Source organism: Macrosteles quadrilineatus, unplaced genomic scaffold (assembly GCF_028750875.1).
Source record: "Macrosteles quadrilineatus isolate MER2022 unplaced genomic scaffold, UCM_ALF_1.0 Scaffold_8__2_contigs__length_117827958, whole genome shotgun sequence".
NCBI classification, from domain to species: Eukaryota; Metazoa; Arthropoda; class Insecta; order Hemiptera; family Cicadellidae; genus Macrosteles; species Macrosteles quadrilineatus.
The window spans coordinates 72,574,671-72,601,840 of record NW_026542601.1 but is presented as its reverse complement, the minus strand read 5'-3'; the positions used below and the strand labels follow the sequence as shown (position 1 = coordinate 72,601,840).

Genomic DNA, 27,170 nt, shown 5'->3' with positions numbered 1-27,170 from the left:
AACAATCAGTAAAGATATTTGATATTACTTCTTTGCGACACTCACAAATTAATTCTACTTTCGGTAAAAATAAACTACACGAAATTCAATTTTTAGATATTTTATACAATAACTTGTTTATTTATAGAGATACGACCTCGGACTCAATAACCATTATTGTAGTCCACATTTTAAAAATTACAACGACGTTTTAACCGATGTTCTATCTTTAACCGTTTTCGAAATATCAGCGTTTTAACGCATAGCGCAAACCGCCATGTTTGCCCCCTCCCCCCCACCTTATCGACCACTTTTGAAATAGGCGACATACGTAATTTTGATCACCACAGTCCATATTACAAAAATCAGCAATAACATTGCGTACTACTTTCATGCATGCTCAACCCCCCTCAGCTCCTGGACTATACAGATAAAGTTAGGTTGGTGAGACAGTTGTTCAGTCGGTACCACCAAAGACTTCGGGCCCAAGCTCGGAACCTGGTATCTGCCGCTTTGTTTTATCAGTACACACACACACTATTGTACTGTCCCGGCTCACACTGTGTTTTGCTGGATACGTTCCACACACAGATCTATAGTCTATGTGGAAGGGCAAATGCAAGGTTGTATCTAGGTGTTTTGTCATTTTTTAAAGTTTTTTAAACATTTTCTTTTTTATGATTCTTTATTTTTCAGGGCAAGGAAGGGCCTAATATAGAACCCATTTCTGCAAATTTGCACGTAAGTGTTGTGTGATTTTTCAAATATTCAAAATAATTTCTTCTTTGCCTATTTTCAAAAGTGGAATTGGTTCTACCACTGACTTTTTGATCTGTGGCTGTAGTCTTTGACTATTAGTTCATACCTTTTATTAACACTACAATATAATATGGAAATCTTAAGTTATCTTAGATTACACAACAATACAAAAACATTTTTTCCTTTTTGTACTTCTATGTCTATTCAAATGTTTTTTAGTCAATTCCAGCCAAGTTAAAATTCATTTTTCATGTAGGATTGCATTGTAAGTCCAATATTTCAGACGTATTTTGCTTACGTTTTCTTGTTGACAAATCTCTTTAGTTTAATGAAGTTTATTAACACCTTCAGTGCAAGGGGCTTCTCGCCCCGCAGTACCGGCACCATTGGCGCGGGGCGGGAAATGTCGTCCTTCACCAGTGCCTTTGCTTCAATGTGAGCTCAGCCATTGCCGAGGAACGTTATACTTGTTGCCAGCCTTATGCAGGCTTTAATTTGGTCTATGTTGGTACTAAACATTCCCGTAAAATCCCGTCTGGCAATGCTTTTGTCCTGTTTTTGGGGATTTTCTCTATTCGAGCCATATTACAAAGACTCTGGTTATTGATCCAGGCAGTGCTGCTACCTTTGGGTGTTTCAGTGAACTACGTCTACTTTCGGGGTAATGCAGAACAATCACCACTGCTCTTTTGTGATTCGTCTTACTGAGATATATCAATGCCAATAGCGACTGCTGATTCAGTTAGCTTGCCGGGGCTCCACCCGGGCCTCGCCGCAGTTTAGGAGCGCCTGTGTAAAGGTTTTCAGCAGTGAACGTGTTAAAAAGTAACAGATATTTTGAAAAAATATGCCCAAAGTAAACAACCCTCATGTTTATTATCTGAAAGTAAGCTATTAGGCATTTTTTTTCTATAGTCACCTTTTCAATCAAGCCATTTATCAAAACATGGCACAATATTTCCAATTCCTTTGTCTGCTATCTGTAAGTTGAGATTCAATATCAGGGAATCACACACTGCATTGAATTTTCAATTGTGGCATTCATTATAAACTCCGGTGTATACAAAATACAAAAATGCACAATTAATTGTACTAGTGGCAATGGATCGTTGCTTAATTATTGTAGAAACATTTTTATATTGGAATGCCAGTGCTAGCTAGGCCAACAAATCTTTTGCTTTTTAAATAGCCCTAGCACATTTTCCAAAATTTGATCTTTCTTATGCCATTAAATAATTGCTTTGGTAAATCTACTGTTTACGACAGTCTTTTTTTCATTTTTACATTTAAGTTAATATTATAGCTAACAGATATTAATTTGTTCCAGGCTAAAGATAAATCTGATGAAAGTTTAAAGGTATGTTTTCTGTATTTCATCGCTTATGTATCAATTAAAATTTGCTTATTCAGCTAAAAATTTACAAAATATTTGCTTTAGCCAAGTCAGAAAAAAAAAAAACAAATCATCTTAGGCTAGACTTTCAAAAAATTTACATTCAAATCAGCTTACCGTCTATTTACAATAGTAAATTAAGAGGGTTCCACCCGCCGGCTGGTTAGCACGTAAACATGATCCTACAAAAAAGATCCTTGTGGCATTATTTATGCGTTTATCGAGTTGAAAAATATGTAAAATATTCACAAAGATCCAAATTATGCCCTGGATGAACTGAAACTTCGTAATTGTTTCTTTAAGTATTTACAAAATAATTTTGAAAATTCGTAAATTGGTCTTTTTTACATTTGATTTTAGTTTCTAAATAGGTAATAATAATAACTAGGTGGCGTTCGCAGGGGCATCCACAAAATTGAGCGGAGTCATCAAGGGTTCATATTATATTGTTTTTGTCATACTGCAGTAAAAACAGAAAGTAGCATTTTTCTCTTTAGGGAGTAAAAAACGTTTTAGCCTCTATGGAGTAAAAATCGGCTGTTGTCAACTCAGTTGTAAATTTATACTGTAAACGATTGCATATATCGATTCGTGCATCGTAATCATTTTAACCTACAATCTACAGTCTATTCCCATAGCATTTTAGCATTGCAGATACGGTACATTAATCCATTCCCACAATCAACACTGCTCACTACTACTTACTACTTCCTTCACCACCCCCTGCGTCGTGGACCTGTTTCCCTCTCTTCCCATAGCATTTTAGGATTGCAGATACATTAATGTAATTGCCAAAGACAGTTCCCACACTCTGCACTGCAAGCCTTACTACTTCCTTCACCATTTCCTACGTCATAGACCTGTTTCCTTTCCTTCTCATAGCATTTAAGTATTAGATTCATTTATATAACTGCCCAAACGGTTCCCCCGCTCTGTACTGCCATCCTTTACTACTTCCTTCACCACTTCCTACGTCGTGGGGCCTGTTTCCTTCCCTTCTCATAGCATTTTAAGATTGAAGATACATTAATCTAACTGCCACAGATATTTCTCACACTATGCTCATACTTTACTACTTCCCAAGCCACTCCCTACATTGTTGACCTGTTTTCATCACTTTCCATAGCATTTTAGTTTTCTAGATACGTTAATCTAATTGCCACAAACATTGCCCACACTCCGCACTGCTAGCCTTTACTACTTCTTTCACCATTTTCTATGTCGTGGACATGCTTCCATCCCTTCTCATAGCATTTCAGCATTGCAGATGCATTAATCTAACTGCTACAAACGGTTTCAAGTTCCCACACTCCACACTGCTCACCTTACTACTACCTTCTCCTCTTCTTACGTCACGTACCTGTTTATCTCCCTTCCCTTAGCATTATTGGATTGCAAATACCTTAATGTATTGGTCATAAACAGATCCCATACTCCGGACAACTTGCCTTTACTACTTCCTTCACCACTTCCTACGTCACGGACCTGTTTCCCTCCCTTTCCAAAACATTTTAGGATTGCAGATACCTTAATCTAATCGTCATAAACAGTTTCCACACTCCGGACAACTCGCCTTTACTACTTCCTTCACCACTTCCTACGTCACGGACCTGTTTTCCTGCCTTCCCATAGCATTTTAGGATTGTAGATACCTTAATCTAATCGTCATAAACAGTTTCCACACTCCGGACAGCTCGCCTTGACTACTTCCTTCACCACTTCCTACGTCGCGGACCTGTTTTCCTCCCTTCCCATATCATTTTAGGATTGCAGATAACTTAATCAAATCGTCAAAAACAGTTCCCACAGTCCGGACTGCTTGCCTTTACTACTTCCATCACCACTTCCTACGTCACGGACCTGTTTCCCTCCCTTCCCATACCATCATAGGATTGCAAATAACTTAATCTAATGGTCATAAACAGATCCCACACTCTAGACAACTCGCCTTTACTACTTCCTTCACCACTTCCTTCACCACTTCCTACGTCACGGACCTGTTTCCCTCCCTTTCCAAAACATTTTAGGATTGCAGATACCTTAATCTAATCGTCATAAACAGTTTCCACACTCCGGACAACTCGCCTTGACTACTTCCTTCACCACTTCATACGTCGCGGACATGTTTTCCTCCCTTCCCATAGCATTTTAGGATTGCATATAACTTAATCTAATCGTCATAAACAGTTTCAACACTCCGGACAGCTCGCCTTGACTACTTCCTTCACCACTTCCTACGTCGCGGACCTGTTTTCCTCCCTTCCCATATCATTGTAGGATTGCAGATAACTTAATCAAATCGTCAAAAACAGTTCCCACAGTCCGGACTGCTTGCCATTACTACTTCCACCACCACTTCCTACCTCACGGACCTGTTTCCCTCCCTTCCCATACCATCATTGGATTGCAAATAACTTAATCTAATGGTCATAAACAGATCCCACACTCCGGACAACTCGCCTTTACTACTTCCTTCACCACTTCCTACGTCATGGACCTGTTTCCCTCCCTTTCCGAAACATTTTAGGATTGCTGATACCTTAATCTAATCGTCATAAACAGTTCCTACACTCCGGATAGCTCGCCTTGACTACTTCCTTCACCACTTCCTACATCGCGGACCTGTTTTCCTCCCTTCCCATACCATTTTAGGATTGTAGATACCTTGATCTAATCGTCATAATCAGTTTCCACACTCCGGACAGCTCGCCTTGACTACTTCCTTCACCACTTCCTACGTCGCGGACCTGTTTTCCTCCCTTCCCATAGCATTTTAGGATTAACAGATCCCATACCCCGAACAGCTCACCTTTACTACTTCCTTCACCAATTTCCACGTAGCGGACTTGTTTTTTCCCTTTCCTTAGCATTATTGGATTGCAAATACCTTAATGTATTGGTCATAAACAGATCCCACACTCCGGACAACTCGCCTTGACTACTTCCTTCGCCACTTCCTACATCGCGGACCCGTTTTCCTGCCTTCCCATAGAATTTTAGGAATGCAGATACAGTACCTAAATTTAATCGTCATAAACAGATCCCACACTCCGGACAACTCACCTTTACTACTTCCTTCACCACTTCCTACGTCACGGACCTGAAGCTAGTGTCGTCATTTGATTATATTTATGATACTTACCGTTTCTGTTCTAATATCTGTGGAATAATGCTATCAGCTATTTCTTTATCTACTGCATTCAAAAGTCAACAGCTGATCATATGTCTTTGTTTATGTGTCAAATACTGCTTCCATAAGGATTACATTGAAACTTTGAGACCCAGTGGGGCGGATTCCTGAGAGACTTTTTTAACGCCATATAGATGTTGGCACTCACCGATATGGTCTTTGTCACCACGCAAAATTTGAAAACGATTGATTCAGCCGTCTAGGAGGAGTTTGCGTATTACGAAATGCATAAGAGTCGACGTATAAGAGCTTCGCTCAATAATTAAACATTAATTTATCCCCATCCATTGCAAGCTCTGATATAATAAGAGCACAAAAAGCACACAATCATTGGAAACCATTAGTTTTAGAGTGTTGAGAGCTTGTACCGTAGAGGCATGTTTAGCCGCCATCTTTAATTGACTGGGTAGAACCCTCTTAAAGTTCAATTGGGATATATTTTGGCTTACAATTTGAGAATTGACCTCATATAGGCGAATAATGTTACATACATAAACAGTAACATATTTTTACCTGTTTCATAAAAATACTTTTTTTCAGACTCCAAGTGAAGAAGAAAGAGAAAGTGGGGTAAGTATTTTTTTTCCATTATTTCTTCATAAATCATAAATCATAAATCTTTATTGGTCATTAAATAACATATGTTACAATAGACCTCGTTAACAAAAAAAGGGCCATAGATTCTAGATAGTATAACATGGTCTATAACATGGAATCTTCACTAAACTTAAATATAACAAAGACAACAAGAAAATAAAGCTAAAATCATTTGAAAAACACAGAACTATATATATGAAACAAAAGTGAGGTACTTAAACAAGTGTTTGAAAGACTAGGTAACAGTTGACTAGGGACTAAGTAAGAACTAGATAACAATTTTACCATTACAATTGTATTCTGCAAAAAATTCATCTAAACTGTAAAAAGGGTGGTCAGCAAGCCAAACCATCAACTTTTGTTTTAGCCGAGTACAAGGAATGTCAAGTATTTCACTTGCAAAACAATTTACTATTTTTACTGATATACTAGCAAAACTTTGCTGTACTGTTGTTAGTCTGGTGTAGGGCCTATCCAAAGCAGATCTTCCCCTTGTGTAATATGAGTGAAAATTATTTCTTGAGCTAAAGAAATGTGAATTTTGTTTTACAAAAATAACACACTCTAATATATACAAATTTACAGTTGTCAGGATACATGTTGCTTTAAAAAGAGGTTTACAATGGTCCCTCAACCCTGAATTGGTCAACAGTCTTACAGCCTTTTTTTGAAGCTTTAAAATTATTAGAATGTGGGTGGAGTTACCCCACAGTAACAGACCATACTTTAACAGACTTTGAAAAAAAGCAAAATACGCAGATCTAACATACAAAGGAGGAACAAAATCTCTTAGACGTCTAATTAAAAATAAAACTCTTGACAATTTCTTACTTAAGTTATATAAATGGGTTGACCAGCTTAAATCACTATCCAAATCTATGCCTAATTGTTGTATTAAGTCTGTTCTTTTTATCATGTGTTTAAATATGTTTGTTGTCAGATGTTTTTGTAAACATTTTTTTTAGTTTGAAAATAGAGTTTGTTCAAGCAAGATGTGTGAATAATATTCTTGTATAAGAAATAGAACATGGTGGCAGCTTAGTGGATTTTTTATCGAACAAAGTCTAAAACCACGCATGATGTCAAGTAAGGGCAGAAACAAACGAAATACTCGTAGGCAAAGGTATGAGGACAATGAGGAGGATGCCCAAAGTGAATTCAACTACATGTCAGAAAGGGATTCTAGAAAGACTGAAGGTGAGTCACTAGGTTTTGCATTGGGACAGACAAACCGAGAAAATAATGCAGTAATGTGTACTCCTACTCCTATGATAAATCTGACGTTACCAACTCCAGATACCTTCTCTTTTACTCCGAATGAGTGGCATTCCTGGAGGAATCGCTTTCAAAGGTACAGACGGGGGTGCGGTCTAGATAGCACTTCCGACGCTCGGCAAATCGATGTACTTTTGTTTACAATGGGTAGTAGGAGTGAAGATATTTTCGATTCGTTTTCACCAAAACCGAATACTTATGACGAGGCTCTTCGGGCCTTTGATGCATACTTTGTGCCAAGACGAAATATAATTTATGAGAGAACAAAATTTCTGAGACACAAGCAAGGGAGTGATCCATCTGAAAAATTCATAACAGATTTGCATGGTCTTGCAAAAACGTGTGCATGGGGTGAACTGAACGATGAGATGGTGCTTCTGGTCCTCATTATTGGTATGAAAGATGAGGCTCTAAGTGATAGACTCCAGCTGGACTCTCAATTGACTCTGGAGAAGGCGATTAATACCTTGCGCCAACACGAGGAGCTAGAACGCCAAAAACGTGAGCTCGCCAATACTAATGTTTTTATGGTGAATCAAACGTCAATACAAGTCGGTAAAACAAATCTGTCTGAAAGAGCTGGTGAACAGAAATTCACCGAGGATGCTATGAGAAAAAAGTGCAGGAAATGTGGTTATAACTGGCACGGATCACTGGCCGAATGCCCTGCTAGGAAAGCCAAATGTGACAAATGTTCCGAGATTGGACATTTTTTTCGATGTTGTCCCTCCCGCGAAAAGTGGATGAGAAAAAACAAAAACGTTGTTAAGGAAATCGAACAGCAAGATTCAGACAGTGGTTATCAACAGGTTCCTGTGATTTTCATAGGGAATATAGACAGCAGTGACAAAGCCTGGGTCCAGGAGGTAAAAGCAAGCTGTGGAAACCAAGATTTAGGTCTTATAAAATTTAAACTTGACACAGCAGCTGATGTAACCATGATTCCAGTAGGAGTTCTTGGTGATTTTATTAAGACTCTGCCTCTAGGAAAGTGCAAATCCCCTGTGTTTAGCGCAAAGAAGAAAGAACGAATCAATATTTTGGGAACTTTAAGGCTAAAGCTTGAACATAAGGGTGTATCAGTTTATGATCTTGCGTATATTTCTGAGGAGATCACTGTTCCACTTCTTAGCAGACGTTCCTGTGAAGAGCTGAACCTGGTGAGGAGAATTTTTTCTGTAGATTCACATGATATTGACTGGGCTACTAAGTATCCTAATTTATTTCAAGGGCTTGGAAATATGAAAGGAGAGTACAAGATTGAAATGAAGGAGAATGCAGTTCCTTACGCTATATCCACCCCCAGGGTTGTACCAATACCTTTAAAAACCAAGGTGAAAGAGCAGTTAGACGATATGCTTGAGAAAGGAGTGATTGTTCCAGTTGAACACGCGACTGATTGGTGCGCACCAATGGTAGTTTGCGCAAAAAAGGGAGGTGGGGTTAGGATCTGCGTAGACCTATCCAAACTCAACAACAGTGTGAAACGTCGGTTTTATCCTATCCCAAAGATCGAACTTTCATTGGCCGAGATCGCGGGAGCCAAGTACTTCAGCAAGATCGATGCGAATTCCGGGTTCTGGCAACTGAACCTTGCAGAGGAGTCACAAGATTACACAACATTTATCACCCCTTTTGGGAGGTATAAATTCCGTAAGTTACCTTTTGGAATTACGTCCGCTCCTGAAGAGTTTCAGCGCCGCATGTCAAAAGCTTTAGAAGGGGCAAAGAACTGTTTAGTGCACATTGACGACTGTCTGATATGGGGAAGAACGAAAGAAGAACACGACGAGTGTCTTAGGGCCGTTCTAGAGAGAGTGCAAGCTAATGGAATCACCTTGAATAAGCAGAAGTCGGAGTTCTGCAAGAAGACTGTGACATTTCTGGGGTTTGTGCTGTCTAAGGACGGAATCAAGCCTGATCCAAGCAAGGTACAAGCGATTGTGGACTTACCAGCTCCAAGAAACGCTAATGAAGTACAAAGATTCATGGGCATGATCACTTTTCTGGCAAAATTTATTCCGAACCGCAGTGAGATTTTGGAGCCAATTACGAGCTTGTTAAAGACTAAAAACGATTTCCTTTGGGGACCAGCTCAAGAAAACGCTTTTGTCACAGTAAAACAGATTTTATCATCAGAGCCATGTTTGACTGTTTACGATCCGCAAAAACCCTCGATTCTTTCTTGCGATGCTTCAAAAAAAGGTCTTGGAGCGGTTTTACTTCAAGTTGAAGGAGAAAACAAGAAACCTGTGGCATATATATCTCGGACTCTAACGCCTGCTGAAGAAAACTACAGTAACATTGAGAGAGAAGCGCTTGCGTGCACATGGGCAAGTGACCGTTTGAAATGTTTCCTGATGGGTAAAATGTACACAATTGAGACCGACACATTTTCACGTTTTGGAATTCCTCAACGTGTTTATTCAGATAGTGGGACACAATTTCACCATATTGACTCAAGTGAATTTAAATTGTTTGCAAAGGAGTGGGGGTTCTCCACATTCAGAAGTAGTCCCCACCACCATCAGGGAAATGGGGCAGCTGAAGCAGCTGTGAAAGTAGCAAAAGGGCTAATGAAGAAAAACAAGGATAAATTTGAACTTGCCCTACTTTCTTACCGGACCTCACCTCTTGAAACCGGCTTTTCCCCATCTGAACTTATGTTTGGAAGGAAATTAAGAGACAATCTTCCATCTACTTTGGTTGGAAATCCTGTGGAAAATAAGAATTTTCTTGAGAGGGAGAATAAGTACCAGAATAAGTACAAGATACAATTTGATAAACGACATGGAGCGAGTGGTTTAAGTGAATTAGAAGTTGGAAGCATGGTATGGATCACAGATCTACGTCGACACGGTAAGGTAGTCAGGAAATTGAACGAACCACGTTCCTACCTTGTGGAAACTGACAAGAGAACTATTCGCCGAAACAGGAAGTTCTTAGTTCCTGCACCGTACTACGGAGGAGATGGAATTCTTTCAAACTGTTCATCCATGGTCCTTAATCGTCCATGCAACTCACGTGATCGTCCAGGAGCTGGCACAGTAACCCGTTACGGAAGGTCCATTAAGAAACCGAGGCGGTACTGAGGTTCATAAAGATGTGGACATCTTGAAGCGGGATGTTGTATTAAGTCTGTTCTTTTTATCATGTGTTTAAATATGTTTGTTGTCAGATGTTTTTGTAAACATTTTTTTTAGTTTGAAAATAGAGTTTGTTCAAGCAAGATGTGTGAATAATATTCTTGTATAAGAAATAGAACACTAATAAATTTACACTTGACGAAAAATTCTTTTCTTCCTCAGGTGTGCGACCTAACCTAAAAACAATAGTTTGAGTCTTTTCAGGATTCATAAAAAACCCATTGACACTGAACCAGTTCCTAGCTTCATTGAGGGAAAGTTTGGACAGCACCATGAGTTCACTAAAGGTACCTTGACTATTTAAGAAAGTGGAGTCATCCGCATAAATCACAGAAGTACAGGACATACATTTATCCAAATCATTAATCATTATAAGGAAAAGAACAGGGCCTAACACCGAGCCCTGGGGCACTCCGCAAAAAACCTCACTCTCATCTGACAATATTCCCGCAACATCAACCTGCTGCCTGCGGTCTGATAAGTAAGACTTAAAAAGATTGAGTTCTGTGCCACGGATACCGTAGTACTCAAGTTTATTCAAAAGTAAACCATGGGGAACACAATCAAACGCTTTACTCAGGTCAACTAGAGTTGCCTGGGTAAGAGAGGCGTTTTCATAAGAATTTAGCACATGCTGCACCAAGCGCCTTACCGCATCCGTGGCACATCTACCCGTTCGAAACCCAAATTGCCAATCAGATATTAGGCCATGGTATTCAAAAAATTTCATTAATTGTGATTTTATTATGGTTTCGAACACTTTGCCAATCACAGGAACTAACGAAATGGGCCGGTAACTACTAGGATTCTCCCTCGGACCCTTTTTATAAATTGGAACAACTTTTGAAAACTTCAGTTTTTTGGGGAAAAAGCCAGAGAGCAAGCAGCAGTTAATACTTGCAGTGAGTGGCAACAAGATATACACTATAATAAGCTTTAGAAGGTTAGAGGACATACCATATGCATCTGTGCTGAAAGAGGATTTCATATTATGCACAACACTATATACTTCCTCACAAGACACTGCACTGAACTTGAAGGATGATGGAGAAGCTGGTGTATTCTCAAGTAGTGAAGTGGATGCAGCAATCGAAGGTGTCACCAGTGCCGCTGTCTGCTCCACAGATGACACGAAGAAATCACTGAAGTCTTGTGGAGATATGTATCGTAGGGGGTTGGTGTTTGGCTTCTCCATATTACCACGGATGATGGACCAGGCAGCTTTGCATTTGTTGGTTGCAGATTCGATTTCTATTACATTGGCGTTGAGCTTGGCTGTTGCAAGAGATTTTTTATAAGTCCTTTTTAGGGTCACATAGGTTTCCCTATCAATCTGTGAGTCAGATGTTTTATAGGCATCAAAAGCTGTTAGGACTAAGTCACGCTGGACTTGAAGCTCTGCTGTAAACCAACGATTTTTTCGTCTAGGTTTTTTACTCTGATAATTTGGTAAGATTTTCTTGAGAGGGAAACAATCATTGATAGTTGATTGGAGCTGATCAAACAGGATGGTGAAAAGATTGTTGCTGATATGCCTGCCATCTGATACCAGACCTGGCCAGTCAATATTACCGACAGTAGAGATAAATTTTGCTTGGTTAACAGGACTATAATTCCTCTTTACTTGGTATTCCGTCATAGGTTTTACAAGTTGTAGAATTTCCACCTTAAGGCAAACTGCTAAATGGTCTGACAAGGCAAAGTTTCCAACGCAGACAGCGAAGTCGCTCCTCTGAAAGTTAACTGCAATGTTGTCGAGGCACCTCACACCCCTTGTTGGCTCAAAGTTGGAACAGAATAAGTTAAAAGAACGCAGAGTGTTTTGTAGAGCCCAGTCGTCTGCTTTTTTTGAACCGACATCAATATTTAGGTCTCCTGCTAAGATATACTTGTAGTCCGGCTTAGTTGAAAGAAGGGTTTGAAGCAATTCCTCAAGTTTATCTAGGAACTGTGTTAGAATACCATCAGGTGAACGATATACGGACATTATAACTATTTTTAGGTCAGTTGATATTGCTGCTGAAACTTCAAAGTTAAGCTCATCACAGAAACCGTTTACATCAAGAGTGGAGAAAAAAGGAGATAAAGAATTGGATATGTAGATACACGTACCTCCATGCCTATGTTGCCTTCTTTCAAATAATCTTCAAACTACTGGATAAATTAAAAAGCTGCAAAATATAATTATGTAATGCTATCTACAAAATTTAAAATGTTGATTTATCTACTTGTACTCATTATTGTCTGGTTTTAATAAGCCATTAATAAAATTAAGATTCTGACCTACTGAATATCACAAACTTAAGGCCTGAGCTCACAGAGACAGACGGACTCAGTCAGACGGACAGACTATAATTCGCTCACTGTGTTGTCAAATGTGGCAATGAACACAGGAATCCGTCCGTCAGCTGGAGTCCACTGGAGTTCGCTGACAGATTTTTGGAACCCCACTGCGGACTTTTTCTGCTGTGCATGCGCAAAGAGGTTTTTCCCAACATTGCTTCTCCACACCACTACTAGGTGTGCTATGGTTTATTTACTCAGGATGTCCAGCCAACCTGGAAACCGGGAATCATACTTAAAATTTTGATGACCGGGAAAAAATCTGTGAATTTGGTAAAGAACAGGGAAATTTGAATAGCAGCCAAAAAATCTGCCCAAAATCACTGATTTTTGTCGTTTTTGATAGTTAAAAATTGTGATCGTTGGGGAAACTTTCTTTGACGCGATTGCAAGAAATGATCACGGCCGTTTCCGTGATCACGGTAAATCATCACAATTTTTTCCCCAATCAAAAGATATGATCCACAATGTGGCTGCGATCGCAAAGATCTAAACGGATATACCAGAAGAGGTTGTGCTAGCAGGTTTAAATAAGTAAGTTTTGCTTTTTTGAGCAGCAAGTTTTTTCCTGGAAATTTTGAACCTGGAACACCTGGAATTGTCCTTAAATGTTATTCAACGACACCCTGGACACCCTGTAATTACACCTACTTGTGAGGGATTGTAATCCTGTTCCACACGAGGATCCGTTCCTTTCTTTAGTTTTTGCCTAATTTTTTAAAATATTGGCTGCACAACACTAAATGATATTTCAGAGTACTGAAGTAGTGAAAGCACGAGGTGAATAAGGGAAGGGATAGTCTGTTTGCTTGCAGACTTAAAAACAAAAATCCCGTCTGCCAACAGGAGTCCATTCTCATGAGTCCATCTGTCTCTGTGTGCGCCAGCCTTTAGCACTATTTGCAAAGTGAAATTAGATCTCAAATGTTTTCATTGCAATCAATTGTGTTCGTTCAGTACTTAAAGGATATTGAAATGAGATTAAGAGAAATAATTATTTTTTACTATCAAACTTTCCAGACAACCTACAGGCCAGAAGGAAACTACGAGTACCCCTCCTTTAGACATCCTGAATTTAATCCGGTAAGATTTATATGCTATATTTATTCTCTATTTTATTTTCTCTTGTAAATTTTAAAATTTTAAGTCCATATCACCGCTCTTAAACTGTACTGACTGTACTTTGTAAGTGACTTGTTTCTAATCTTATTTTCAAAGAGTATAAGCTCAGTTGCTTTTCTATCGTAATTGAGAGATGGTAAGATGACTCTAGTACTATAAATATATAGATAATAACATTGCCTGATCCCAATAAATTTGACTAGTTTGAAAAAAAGGGTTGTGATATATAATATCCTTTATTTTGAGGGGTAAATGCAAGTTTATGGTTAGTCTTGACATCCAAAAGAGTTCTTTAAAAAGCATTTCAGACCACAACAACAAATTCCTTCATAGGAAAAATAGTTTAAACTGCTTCCAGCTCTAAATTGGTTTAAGTATTTCAGTGGCTGCTATTTTATATCAATGCAACAAGCTTTTCATGTTAAACAATATTTATTTGTATTCTTACCCAAGTAGTTCACTACAAAACCACATTACCAAACTCGGGCCGGATTTAGTATTTTGGCGCCCCTAGGCCCAAATAATTTTCCCGCCCCCTAGTCTGGTCACAGTTACTTTCCTACAAACCTTTATTAAAAACTATATCATGCATATAATAGGCCTATGTTAATTGCTTGACACCATTCCAACCCTTGTCGGAATTTTATCATAGCAAGTTTTTTGAAGAATTGACTTGTTTAGCCTTAACAAAATGCCATCTTAAACACTTTTGGCAAATGCTCACGTTTGTGGGACTGAAACAAAACAATCCAACCCACAGAGCTTTCCTGAAGAAAAAAAAAACATGTCTATTGATTCCAATTTCAGTTTCCAAAACATGAACTTCATACAGTACGTGATATCATAGATTAAATATAGCCTACTCCTTTAGTAGATTTGTCATCCTTATAGGGATTAGCTGAAAACAATTCTTGTGATTTAAGTTATTTAAACCTAGTTTGTAAAAACTAGTTTGCAAAATAAAACGATTTAATCATAAACAATAGGTCGTCCCCTGGTTATATTACAAGAAATTAAGTTAAAACTCATGTCATAGAACCAACCCTAAAATAATAAAAACAAAATTACGCCAAAACTAACGTCCAGTGTCACCAACATGAACTAGACATGAAAAAAAAAATATTTATAATTGACAATGTGATAAGGATGTCGACCTGAGTTATGGTTAATCTAGGTGGTACTGCCTATTGTCTAAACCTATTGCAAACTCAGATTAATATTTTGTCCGTTAGTGAATTTTAAAGATAAACTCATTTTTTTATATTCAACAAAACATATTATTATATTTTAATTTAATCCTGCAGGTTGTTGTAAACTGACCAAAAGATTAGTTAATAACTTTTGTTTTGTGAGGTGAGGGTGGTAACAGTGTCTAGCACGCATGCGCCCCTAACCACTTCCATCTTCCATCTTCCATCAGTAGCACTGAGCCAGCAAAGTGGCAGGGCAGTGGCAATACGATGCGATGCGTACTGCTCGGGCGCTTGACAACGTCCCTACTCCCGTAACCAATGATGTAACAAAATTGATGCGTAATTTTGAAAAATAGTAAATTTTCGAACAGTTATTTCTTCCAATGAACTTCAAAATCAGAATGCATATTATTTTCCAGTGTTTTTTTTATTAACTCGCAAAATATGTTAACTTATGATATTTATTTTAATTATTCGATATTAAAAAAATATTTTTACTCTCAGCCGTGCGCCCTAGGAGAGCTCGCGCTCATTGGCCCGGGCCTACCGGGCCTATTGGTAAATCCGGCCCTGACCAAACTAATTTTGTTTTAGGACACAGCTTACGATGAAAACGGCATTCCCATTCATGAAAGTCCTGGTTGGACACCGGTGAGTGTTTTTTATTCTGAAAAAGAAATATTTTTAATATACATTAAAAAGATTAACCTACCTTGCCTACCAAGTGATTCTTTTAGTTCTTGGTGGCTGCATTTACAATTTCACGAAGACATTAAGTCCTTGGACTTGGACGATCTAAAGATGCATCGTATAAAATACAGAAAATACACATACAAAAATAATTTAAACCATAAAAAACAGTAAAATGCCATTATTAAAAAGTTTCCCCCAAAAGTTCAATCATGGCACTCCACTATTCAGAGGCTAGGCTAGGCTTCATTTATACTTTTCCATATAGTTGATTGTTAATTTTAATTTGTTACAAATAGGAAAAATTAAGAACATGTAACATTTTTATGTTGTCAGATATTTAAAAAAAAAATTGTTTGAGAACTTTTATTTTTTTTCAGCCACCCACCCTTCCTGGAGACAATAGGTTTGGCAAGGGAAGGAACCAAGCTGGGGCAGGGATGAAACATAAGGTAAGATTTAAATTTTGGTAACTCTGAAGGCCAGCAAAGTTGAACTGGAGCTGTAATAAATATAGATTAGAGCAATACTTGACAACTCAGCCACAGGCCATGAAATTAATAATCTAACAATGGGTCTAGGAGATTGGGGGTAGCAGAGAGGTATGCAAATAGAGATTAACCAAACTTTGTGGTATGCAGTTGCATAAACAACCATAAAGTACAGTCATGAGCACGTGTCTGAAGTCTTTAGCACTAAATATCTGACAGGGGCTAGGGAACCATCACCCACTAGGAGGATCTCATAACAGGTCAGATAACCAAAGATCAGATTGTATCTTTTAACGTGTTTAGCCTTCACGTACATTACAAATAAAAGGTTAAATACCTGTAGTACTGTCGGTGATCTGGGTTTAGGTCAGCGACTCAGGTTTCGAACCTAAAGGTTCATTTTCAAGCTGTCACCAGTTAATACATACTCCAAATCATCTTCATAACTGGGAAGATCCTGTAGTATGATGGCAATGCTCGGTAGCGCGCGCGCCCTGTTTCGAATTAAAATTCCCGCTAAATATAAAGACCAATGTTGTTAACCTCTGGCATTCTTGAAAGGAAATTAAATTGTCTATGGAGTGGTGTAACTTGTGCGTATGAATATTATTATTTACTATTTATTATTGAAGATCAAAGTACGAAAAACTGTCCTAGACTTTGAACATGTGGTTACTTTAATTATGTTTTTGAAATGAATATGAAATATTTAACCAAATAAACAATTTATTTGTGTTCCTTAAGGGTTTCTCGAAATAAAAAAACATAAATTTAGCCTTTCTCAATAGTAATATTTCTATTCAAAATTATATTCAAGTTTATTTATTTTTAAAATTTTTAAGGCGAGCTTACTAAAATTAGGTTAAAATATAAAAAAAATATTTGGGTGGTGATATACATATTTAATTAGAATTTCCTATCATGTTCTTAAAATACTTTTTTAAAATTTAAAATAAAACTTTTGTAAAAATGTAAAACTCAAGCAGTTTTAAAACTAATGATTGTTCTGTGACACTTTTGATTGTTTCAAACAAAATTTGCTTATCGAAAAACCTCAAATAATTAATATATAACAAATTATACAGTCACTGAAAATCATAAAATAATTTATTCTTGTAAAAAAAAATACAACCGACTTCAAACGCTCTAAAAAGAATAAAATAATTTCAATAAAGTAAACTTTTGTATTAGTCAAGCTCACGTATTTCAAGACGGCTCTATATGCAAATATGAATTAAATAAAAGATTGAGAGTGTATTTTGAAAATAAATAAATTGTAGCTGGATAACATAAATATATAAAAAACATACTGAACTGTTTTGTTATAAGAAAATCAAAGGAAGTATTTTCTTGTATTTTATGTTTACTTCAGAATGAATGCATTATGTAAATAACACACACAAATGTTCTATATGAATAGGATGATAATTTATCGTGATATTATGATATTTAGGATCTTTTTTAAGATACGCATTAATGTATTAAAACACTAATTTTCAATAAGATAGTAAATTATTAATCATTAATTATTCGTTTTGTATTTACATAGGAGTCATATTTTTCTCAGCCCACTTAGTTATAGCTACTTGTTTTTTACAGTTTTTGTTCAAAATACATACTTTCTAAACACCGACAATTTCAATCGTGCTCTTTAGCTTTTTAGAGCTGCAAGATATTCTTACGTTTTGTGATAGCTAAAACTTTATTTTTTCGTCTAGCTAATTTCAGTTGCGATTTTAAAACTACTACTTCAGTATGTACTTTTTCATTTATTTCTGTTTTACTTTTACAGTCTTTGCAATCGATCACATCGGGTATTCCATCGCGATTCATCTCTGTGCCAGTACCACATTATCCGGGATTTTACAAACAACAATTCCATAGGAAACAGATGAAAATCATAAACAAACTATCAGTCAGTCACATATTATTTGACTTCAGAACACTTCTAACCACAGCTAACATTAAAACTTAACTACATACTTAGCGCAATGAATGCAAACAAAGAAGGGGTTCATTACAGAAGCGCTGGGCGAGGCAACCACGTGACGTCACGCGGCCGCCGACCCCCCCCCCCACTACCTGGCGCGGCGGCTTCTGCCAAACATCAAAAGAGTGGTCTAGCCCTTACTAGCTACTATCCCTGGCCCTGCAATCAGTAACTTGTGAAGGCCTACTGGTTGGAAAAATCCTGGTAGATTACTCAAGTAGGAAAACAGCTCCTTGCCTGTAGGGAAAAATTTCTGAAACCAAACCTATAATATCAATAAGCAATGTATGTTTATCAACAGATACAAAATCAGTTGAAAAGTCTGCTTGCTAAGAGCTCTTAACAATGTTAATGACATTTGATGCATGAACTTACTTTATTAATTACTTATTTAATTAACGTGTAATAAAGGATCAAGTTGGAGTTCTTTACAGACTGTTTCTTCTAAGAGTAAAAATTTGGAAATTTTCCACTAAATAATATTTAATCTCTATTTTTACCACATCGCCTCAGTAAAAATAAAGTTGAGATCATTAAAGGAGACAGTTTAAGTTTTCATGTTTGTAATAATTTGTGGAATGATGTAGTTAAATTTAATTCAATAATAGTGAAACTAACACAATAATACTACCAATTTGGCAATTTATGTTTTCTTTCAGGCCACTGGACCCATACCAGTACCTCAAATTGCTAAAAAAATTAAACCGGTAAGTTACAAACCTACTGTTTTTGTTTTTGTGATGTATATATTTTTTAAATATAAATGAATGTACTTTACTTATCGATTTAAAAGGTTTCATTTGAAATTATATGTCGTTTTTAGAACATTTAAATAACATTTGAAAATTGAGAAATATTTGGTATTTCTAACAGTTTTACTTAAAGAAAAGAGTAAAATGTGTAATGAAAAGTGGCTAGCATAGAAACAATTGAAATTTCGTCCATGATATTAATATTTTTATAATAAAATATTTCTCAAATAGACAGTTGTGTTTATTATAAAAATAAAAAAATATAAAAAAAATAAAAAAATAAAAAAAATCTTGAGCATTGTATAACTTTGACATTCTAAAATCTTTTTTTTTTGACGAATGTCCTATTCTCCCACGAATATGTAAATAAAGAACATTGTCTATTGTCTATTGTATATTGTCTATTGAACATTTTTAAGTTAAATTAACTAATAATATTCCATCAGGAACCCAAAAAACTTGCTGTAAGTGTCACCAACCCGAAATACAGTCTTCATCCAGAAGACAAAATGATCAATGTGAGTACAAAAATTATCATTTTACTTGATGTAAAAAAAATTTAGACTTAGATCTAGTAGGTAGTCTTTAGAAAAAGTTACCTATTCTAGACATTAAATAATTAAAATATTATCTACTAGTTCCTCTCAACTGAACTTGATCCGTATACTTTTTACTGTAAAAAAGATTAATTTAGTCTCCCTTTTCATTTTTAGTTTTTATTTCTATCTTTAACTGTTTCAGAACTACCATGGACTTCAAGACCATCTGGCTCTTTTAGAGGTATGTCCAAAAATATGTTGTTTTCCTAAAAGGATTCAATAATTTTCAAATTGTGAAATTTAATATTGTAATTTATATTGATATAATGTCTCTTGTGTTTGATGATTAATTAATGCAGAGTTTTTTATCAACGTATTTAGTACACTTAAGCCTACAACCCTTTTTTCTTGAACTCAGCTTTGCATGAAGTTGTATTTCCCAAAGATCGAAAAGGTTAAAACTTGAAAGAACTTAAAGTGTATGAGTTAAAGTTTCAAATACGTCCGTCCGCAAAAGCAGTGAATTAAATTAATAAATTAGACTTTTAAAGTAAACAAGTGATTACAGTAGTTATTATTAGGTATTTCAAACTATTTTTTGGATAGTTTATATCTTATTCCTCATTGATAATATTTGAATTTTAAGTGATAGTTTTGTAATTGATTTTATACTAAGATGTGAAGTAGCTTGTTACCCATTACAATTTAAATATTTAATATTTCAGCACCAAAAAGCCGTGGAGAGCCACCAAGGATTACATCTTGATCCGCTTCACCCTTCTGTAAGTGCGTTGTGCTTTATTTATAAAGTGTTTTCTAACAATTGTAAAACATATTAATTAAGTTTATTTCCTTTGTGTAAGAGCTTCAACAATATTTGAGCTTCAACAATATTTAATCAATAAAGCATTAAAAACATTAGATTTAATTCTCATCATCAAATTTATTTTCAAACTAAAAACCATTTTGGATTGATTGAAATGATTTCGCTTGGATATGCAAATGCTCGTATTTCTTTTTTAAATGAGAGGAATATCAGAATGCTACTTTATGTTATAATTTATAAATATATTCCTTTTAGTGATACCAATTTCATAGCAATCAATTTTGTTTCAGTATTAACAACTGCAGAAAACAACAAACAATAAGCAATTTATCATTATAACCTAAACAGATTTTAAGTTTGAAAAATATGTCAATTATAGCGAAACGTGCCTCACATCTAAAAAACAAAATAAAACCAGTTTGATGCAATTAAATAAATTTTAAAAATATGTTGTCTGAAAGATATGAGTAAATGTTTAGACATGATACTTTACTTTTTGTGAGGGTACAACTACAAGATGTTTTAACAAGGTTTTACAGAACTGTAATACTAGTCAGGTCAGTTAATATAAAAATGGATTTTTATTTGCATTGTTTGTTTTAGGTATCCCATGAGAATGTGAATCTACCAATGTTACACAAAAAGGTTTGTTATTCTTTTTCATTTTGGTTGTAGAAAGATCCCTTGGATATCCTAATAGAATTTTACATTTAAAGAATGTTTACCTTGGATACTTATTTTGTTTGTTCTGGGTTACTGTATGGTTATTTTGTTGACATTTAAAGAAGTTTTATTAACTTTTTTATAAGCTTTAAACAGTAATGTTATGTAAAATTCACAATTTTGTTGTGTATTATTAAACTGTCCTAAAATTATTTGTTTATTTTACAGGGTATTGGAGTTGACAATATTAACCATCGTATTAGAAAGCGCAAGGTAATTTTCTGATTTTTGTGTGAGAATTTAGTGTTGAGGGAATAGATTAATGTTCAGACTGAGGCCATTGTCTTGATATATCATGTAAATTGTGTTAACTTGTTGTCAACTTAAGAAAACTTTACCATTGCAATAGTTTTAATATGTTAAAGTAGTTATCATTGTATCATCGTTTAACTACTGTAATTAATATTAATAGCACATAGGCTGTAGTTTTTAATTGAACAACAAATAGTTGGATTAGTTTGATCATTGTGAGATTTGCTTTCAGGGCAAAGTTCAATTTTAACTCAATAGAAATTCATATACAGTCAAAAACCGTTAGTACAAACCTTGGTAAAACATATTTTTTCCAATCTCCTTGAAACTTTCATTATGCTAAAAACACCTCTATACAACATAGTAATTAGGCTAAACACCTCCGTAAGACGAATTTATTAGTGGCATGGGCTAGGACTGATTAACCTCTATACAACGAATATGCTTAGCACAAAACTTCTACAAAGACAAATGTGAACTCTATAAGACAAATTTTGCATGATTTCAACCTCCATAGTAAGTAGTTTTCAAAACAAATAGAAGTTGTCTCAACATGAAACCCCCCACCCATCCCTCTTCCTTCCTCAATCATTGTTTGGCATTTGCATGTGCCGAGGAGGAACCTCTATAAGACGAATAACAGCAGTATGAAACCTCGATAAAATGTACCTCTTTATTAAGAATACCTCGATAATATGTGTTTTCCCCCACCCCTTGAAATTCATCTTATAGAGGTTTGAATGTAGTGTATGAACAGTGAAACAGACATAGTAACTGAAATGATGACATTAAGCCTAATGCAAAGTGTGAAATTATCATTATGTTTATAAAAGTAAATACAATTTCAAACAGGAAAATAGCTGGAATGATAATGCACTTGGCAAGTTTGTTCTCATGGATCTTTCTTTTAGATAAGAGATTTTGAACATTGTTTTCACTGCAATTATTTAACATCCAATAAAGTTTCTGCATATATGTTTTTGTCCTTATTGTAATTGTAGCAGATATGTGTATTTTGAGTAACAAAAAGAGTGCATTTTTTTGTTAAATCTACCACCAATATTCCAGATTAATTTTACCATTTTCCATTAGGCTGCCGTCTCAGGATCTTTGGAGTCTCTTGAGTCAATTAGTCAGGTGTTGGACTCAGATGAATTGAAAGTCGGTTCATCAATCCAAAATCTTGCTGCGGCTAAGGAAACTGCTTATGTAAGTAGTCTGCAAATCTAATAATGTTGCTCGTATGAGTGCTATAAAATTATATTTAGTCATTTAAGATCAGAATGACTATTTTAAGGTTGCATTAGTTGGTAGAAAGTATTTCAGTCTTAGAAGGAAGTGGTTGGCTTTAAAATATACACGTTATGTATCAAGAACACTTTCACAAAGTAAATTGTGCATACTCATTATTAAATGTGTTTTACACCATAGCAATATTGTTCTGCAATCACTCATAAGTTTAATGTTGAGTAAATTTCATTCAACAGGAGTTACTAAGGATAATAATGTTAAATGAATTAAGTTTTCAATTTTAATATAAATTGCAGTTAAATAACAAAATATTCATAAATTGATGACTGCTCCTATGCTCTCTTAAAAAACAAAATTGTTCATAGAGATTGTGAACTGCCTAGTTTTATTTTATCATAGTTAAAAAATAAAGTTATAACAACACACAAATAATAATTGTTTTCATCAGACTGTCCAGAAAGCAGCCATTTTTAGTTCTCGAAATCGTCTGCAAAATCGTTGATTTGGGTAACTTTGAATAGGGAACAGAAAAAACATATGGTAAATTTTTCGGTTTGCTAACCTCAAAATTTTGTTACGCTGCTAATCCCCATAGAGACAAATGGACTATAAAGAGTTTTTAAATTATGTTTGTAAACAACAGAAATGTAAACATTGATGACGTCTTAGTATAACCTCACATGATGGAGTCTAATTTTGTAACGATTAGGAGGTTATTTCCACAGTATGATGAAAATAGTTGTTCATCACATGGTGCAAAGTGGTTTTGGTACTTAACTTAATATTACTTCCAAGCTCGGCTGCGCCTCTCTTGTAAGACACAATTGCATACCAAAAAGAGCCACTTTTGCTCTTAGTGATGAAGAAAACTACTAGAAATATGATAATGTCACATTTATAATTCTATAAACCATAAGCAACATTTCTTATACTTTTTCTATCCCTATTAGTGGCAACACTGTCACAGTGCATTAAGGTTCACATTGCCTAGTCTTTGGAAATTTACCTATTCCTACAATTTTTCCTCTTCAACATTCTGTGTGTGTTTTTCTTGCTGCCGCAAACGAAAGCTTAATGCACTGTGCGTGTTGTGACTTGTCTCAACATGTCCTGAATGCTTGTTTAACGTGATTTGTTGAAAGTGACGTAAGTTCGTTGAGTTTCACAGATGCTGCTAGATGTTAAGCTTTCGTTTGCCTGGCGGCCACCACTTTAGCATGGTAGGTATTTGTTGACAATGGTTGTTTATAATGTCATGATTAAGATATGTTTACTTGCTCCAATTTGAATATTTATATTTTTTTAAGTTTATTCAGTTGGTATAGTGTGAAGCTATAACATGAATTAGTTACAAACTTGACTGTTTGACAGTGTTTATTAAAGATAAACTGATAGAATTATTTGAGAAATAAGGTAAATGAAGATTTCAGTGTGTTTGTGGTATTGCAGTCAATGTACCCAGAATCTGAAAGTGTTGTGTTTTTGGATGAAAAAGATCCGATTGAAGCATATGAAAGGGAAAGGCTATTAAGAACTGCAAGTCCTACTCCTCTTGTGAGTTGTAATTGATTGTTATTTCAAATCTTTGGGAACTCCAACTATCCAAATTGCCGATTATACAAATAATCAATTTTATATAAAATTTTAAAAGTGCTTACAGAAAAAATTTAAATGCACAGTAATAAGATTTGTTGTTAAAGAAGGCAGAATCCATGATCGCGGGAAAATCCAAAACCTGTCTCGCAATCGTGTTGACGTTGACACTATCGTCGTCTCCCGCGATTGCAGCAAAATAATAAACTCATCCCACGGTAGTGTAGATACCTTCATCGTCCCCTGCAGTCATTGTAACATCCTCATCATTTTTCCCGATCGTGTCTAAATGATAAATATATTCCACGGCTGTGTTGACACCATCATTGTCTACCGCGATTGCGGCAAAATGATAAACATATCTCACAGTTGCGTAGACACCTTCATCGTCTCCCGCAGTCATGGTAACATCAACATCGTTGTTTGCAATTGCGCCAAATGATAAATATATCCCACGGTCGAGTTGACACCACCATTGTCTCCTGGGGTATGGAAAATCATAATCTTACTTTGCGATCTCTGCAAAAGAGTACGTTTTCCGATCGCGAAATTATCGTAGACGTGTTCTGCAATTGCAATTGTAAAACTTCGGCATTACTTGGCCTGTTTTTAAAGACTCTGAGTTTCAGTAAAAATCCAATTATCAAAATGTTTGATTATTCTAATGGGGTCCGGTCCCAATTGATTTGGATAGCTGGTGGAGTTCTACTGTATCTGTAACTTTTCAACACTATCATATTCTGTTAAATGTGTGGAATTTGTAAAGTCAAATTGAGAATGATGTATGTAGAACTTATATAACCATAATACTAAATTGGTTACATCTCAGGATTTATTTAATATAAAGGATTGGTAGGTTTGAATAAGTATTTTCATAAGCTTATATGAGTTTATTTGTTTTTAGGGTGGAACAAGAACTACGAGGCTTACAAAACAAGTAAGATTTTTAAAACATTTTAAGATTTTAACCACTTTTTCACTTTAACAAGTTACTCCTCTTAATAATCAATAAATAAAATCAATAAAAATAAATAAATAAATAATAAATAAATACAAAATCAATAAATTAATCAATAAAAAGTAATCAATGCCAGTACTCCTATGATGCGTTTAACTTAAGTTTCCATGTTATTTCACACATATACACTTTATCCCTCTTGGATTGAATTTGTGTGTATTTACTTAAAAGTATGACTTTTTTAAGCCATCTTCTTTTTCAAAAATTTTTAGTAGGCCCTACCTATTTAAAACACGAAATTTGAAAAATATTACTATTTGTATTTACTTTGATTTCAAGTTAGTTTTTTTCAATAACATTTTCTACCATGATTAAAATTATATTAAATTCTACTCCGAGTAACAAACATTTGTGTGTACTTGCTTGGTTACATAATGATATTGCATTATTGTATTATTGTTGTCTTATGTTGTTTAGGGTTGTAAGTGTGATTATATCTGGTATTTTAATATTTCCCTTGTTACAGGCTTGGTTGAAGAACATAAGTTTAGCTCAATGGCGGCCGACTGGAGTATGTATGAAAAGTTTGTAATATTCTTGCAAATGACTGGAAAGGCATTTTACTATTATTTTAAGTTTTATCATTTACAAAGGACATGTTGAGACATTAACCCCCCCCCCCCCTTACCTAAAACTATAAATATTTGTTTTTAATATTTGCTGTTTGTCAAATATTTTTATTTATATATTTTACTTTGTTGATTTTATGTGTGTTTTAGAAGCGGACGGCAGCTATGCTTCTCTGCATGAATTTATTTGTAGAAACAGAACTTTAATTGTTGTATTTACTGTTGTAGAAACTGACGGAAACAGAGCTGCAAAACAAAGAGGACAGTGTGAGTAGCCTAATTTTATCAATTATCAATTATTTAAGATGAAGACGCCACTAGGTGTGTATTTTAACCCTATGTTAGCCTATATGATTAAACAAATGTATTATAATAGATTTTTGTCATATGGTTTAAATTATGACTGATCCAGCCAATTGTAAGTTCATACAAAAATATACCAGCCAGTAACCTTATGCACATGGTAAAATAATTTTCTAGGACAGTGTACAGTGCTTCTTTAAGAAAAATAAGATACAACATCTTAAGCTAAATTTCTTGGTAAACTATAAATGAATTAATCTTAACTATTGTAATTAACATTTATTATTTAATTCAATAAAAACCCATTTATTTAATTAAAATTGTGTCCAATTTTGTGTGCTCCCACTCAAGCAAGAAAATCTTCAATCATGTAATTCCGATTTATTACTAGAAAAGCCTATTCATTTACAAGTTTGATTTTCTAACTATAGTCAAACTTATATTTATCATTAGTCTGTTCTTAAATAGTAATTATGTAAATGTTAATGAGTAAGTGGTATTATTTATATTTTCAGGCTCCATTGGAAGCACTTAACCCTGCATTATATGCTCATAGAAATGTAAGTATTTCAATGAAGTTTGTTAAATATTTGGAGTAGTTTTTATATATTTTAATTTGTTTTCATTGAGCGAAGCGAGCGTAGCTCACTTTCCCTCACTTTGTAACTTCTTTGTAAGAGCATCAGAATGTAATGGCTTGACCAATTGATATGAAATTTGGCCAACAGCTAAAGCATACTGAGCACAATGTTTTGGTAAAAATTATTTGCAAATTTCCTTCTGGATTTTATTTTACGGGTCCACAATTTCGCTTGTTATTTTAATGTAAGTTGAAAGAAAAATTATATTGGGTTTATGACTTATGGGGTTATCTCGTTTAATTTAATTAAGATAAACATATGTTAATTGTTTGTAACTGTTTTGTTTACATTTCAATGTTTACTTTCATCCTAGGTTAAAGTTAGTTTATCAATGGAAGTAACAGTTTTGCTATATTTGTTTTGAGCATGGCTCAAAGACCACGTCGTAATATTGGTCGTCGCACCAATAATGTAAATATTGTAAGATAGTGGCGTCGTGAACAAGAAGAACCAGATGAAGCAGTTGCGGAAGAAGCTGATAATGATAGGCAGTTAGCTAATCAATTCCAACATGAATTAGATGCACTACAATTTT

At 35.2% G+C, this 27,170-nt stretch overlaps 1 protein-coding gene across 1 annotated transcript in view; it reads left to right on the top strand.

Annotated features, from left to right (window-relative positions):
• The window catches only part of LOC129000470 (uncharacterized), an 88,676-nt gene that overhangs the window by 7,607 nt on the left and 53,899 nt on the right, over positions 1-27,170 (top strand). The window contains exons 7-21 of the mRNA XM_054427433.1: positions 676-720; positions 2,066-2,095; positions 5,862-5,891; positions 13,703-13,765; positions 15,592-15,648; positions 16,068-16,139; positions 18,828-18,875; positions 19,367-19,438; positions 19,662-19,700; positions 20,185-20,241; positions 20,889-20,930; positions 21,177-21,221; positions 22,353-22,469; positions 25,920-25,958; positions 26,510-26,554. Coding sequence (XP_054283408.1) covers positions 676-720; positions 2,066-2,095; positions 5,862-5,891; positions 13,703-13,765; positions 15,592-15,648; positions 16,068-16,139; positions 18,828-18,875; positions 19,367-19,438; positions 19,662-19,700; positions 20,185-20,241; positions 20,889-20,930; positions 21,177-21,221; positions 22,353-22,469; positions 25,920-25,958; positions 26,510-26,554 — 801 coding nt within the window. The remainder of the gene's footprint in view (positions 1-675; positions 721-2,065; positions 2,096-5,861; positions 5,892-13,702; positions 13,766-15,591; positions 15,649-16,067; positions 16,140-18,827; positions 18,876-19,366; positions 19,439-19,661; positions 19,701-20,184; positions 20,242-20,888; positions 20,931-21,176; positions 21,222-22,352; positions 22,470-25,919; positions 25,959-26,509; positions 26,555-27,170) is intronic.